Source organism: Arachis duranensis, chromosome 4, assembly GCF_000817695.3.
Source record: "Arachis duranensis cultivar V14167 chromosome 4, aradu.V14167.gnm2.J7QH, whole genome shotgun sequence".
In the NCBI taxonomy this organism is placed as follows: Eukaryota; Viridiplantae; Streptophyta; class Magnoliopsida; order Fabales; family Fabaceae; genus Arachis; species Arachis duranensis.
Window position 1 is genome coordinate 95,070,894 of NC_029775.3, and position 458 is coordinate 95,071,351.

General features: G+C 41.0%; 1 protein-coding gene across 1 annotated transcript in view; it reads right to left on the reverse strand.

Annotated features, from left to right (window-relative positions):
* The window catches only part of LOC107484993 (ammonium transporter 2), a 5,279-nt gene extending 4,827 nt beyond the window's left edge, over positions 1–452 (reverse strand). Inside the window, exon 1 of the mRNA XM_016105537.3 lies at positions 118–452. Coding sequence (XP_015961023.1) covers positions 118–355 — 238 coding nt within the window. The 5' untranslated portion in view covers positions 356–452. The remainder of the gene's footprint in view (positions 1–117) is intronic.
* Between the last annotated feature and the right edge of the window lie 6 nt (positions 453–458).

Consider the following 458-nt stretch of genomic DNA (forward strand, 5'->3'; position numbering starts at 1 on the left):
AAAGTTTCTATTATATAATAATTTTTAATTATTAATTTAATATAAATAATTAAGTGCAGCAAATTTTTACTACATATGCAGATAATTTTGAAGTATATGTTTGCGAAAGGTTCTTACCGAAGGCCATGCGATAGCACACAAGGACCCAACATATTAGAACCGCTGCAAAAGCATAGAGAGCCATGAAAGCCGAATTGACAGCCCATTTCTTCTTTACTATGCTTGCGTAGAGTATAACCAGTCCCGGCATGCTTTGGAGGCCGACGAGTGTCGCCGCCGTCATCTGCCATGCGTTGTCGCCTTTGTTTAGCCAGTCTGGTGATGCCGGTAGTTGCTCTTGGTATGCGCTCGCCATAGGAGGAGGATGAGGAGGAGCAGAAGGAGAAGCAACTAGTGTTGAAGGAAAAAATTGGACACAGTATAACTGTTGATCAAGTTTTTAGATATACGGTGGAATA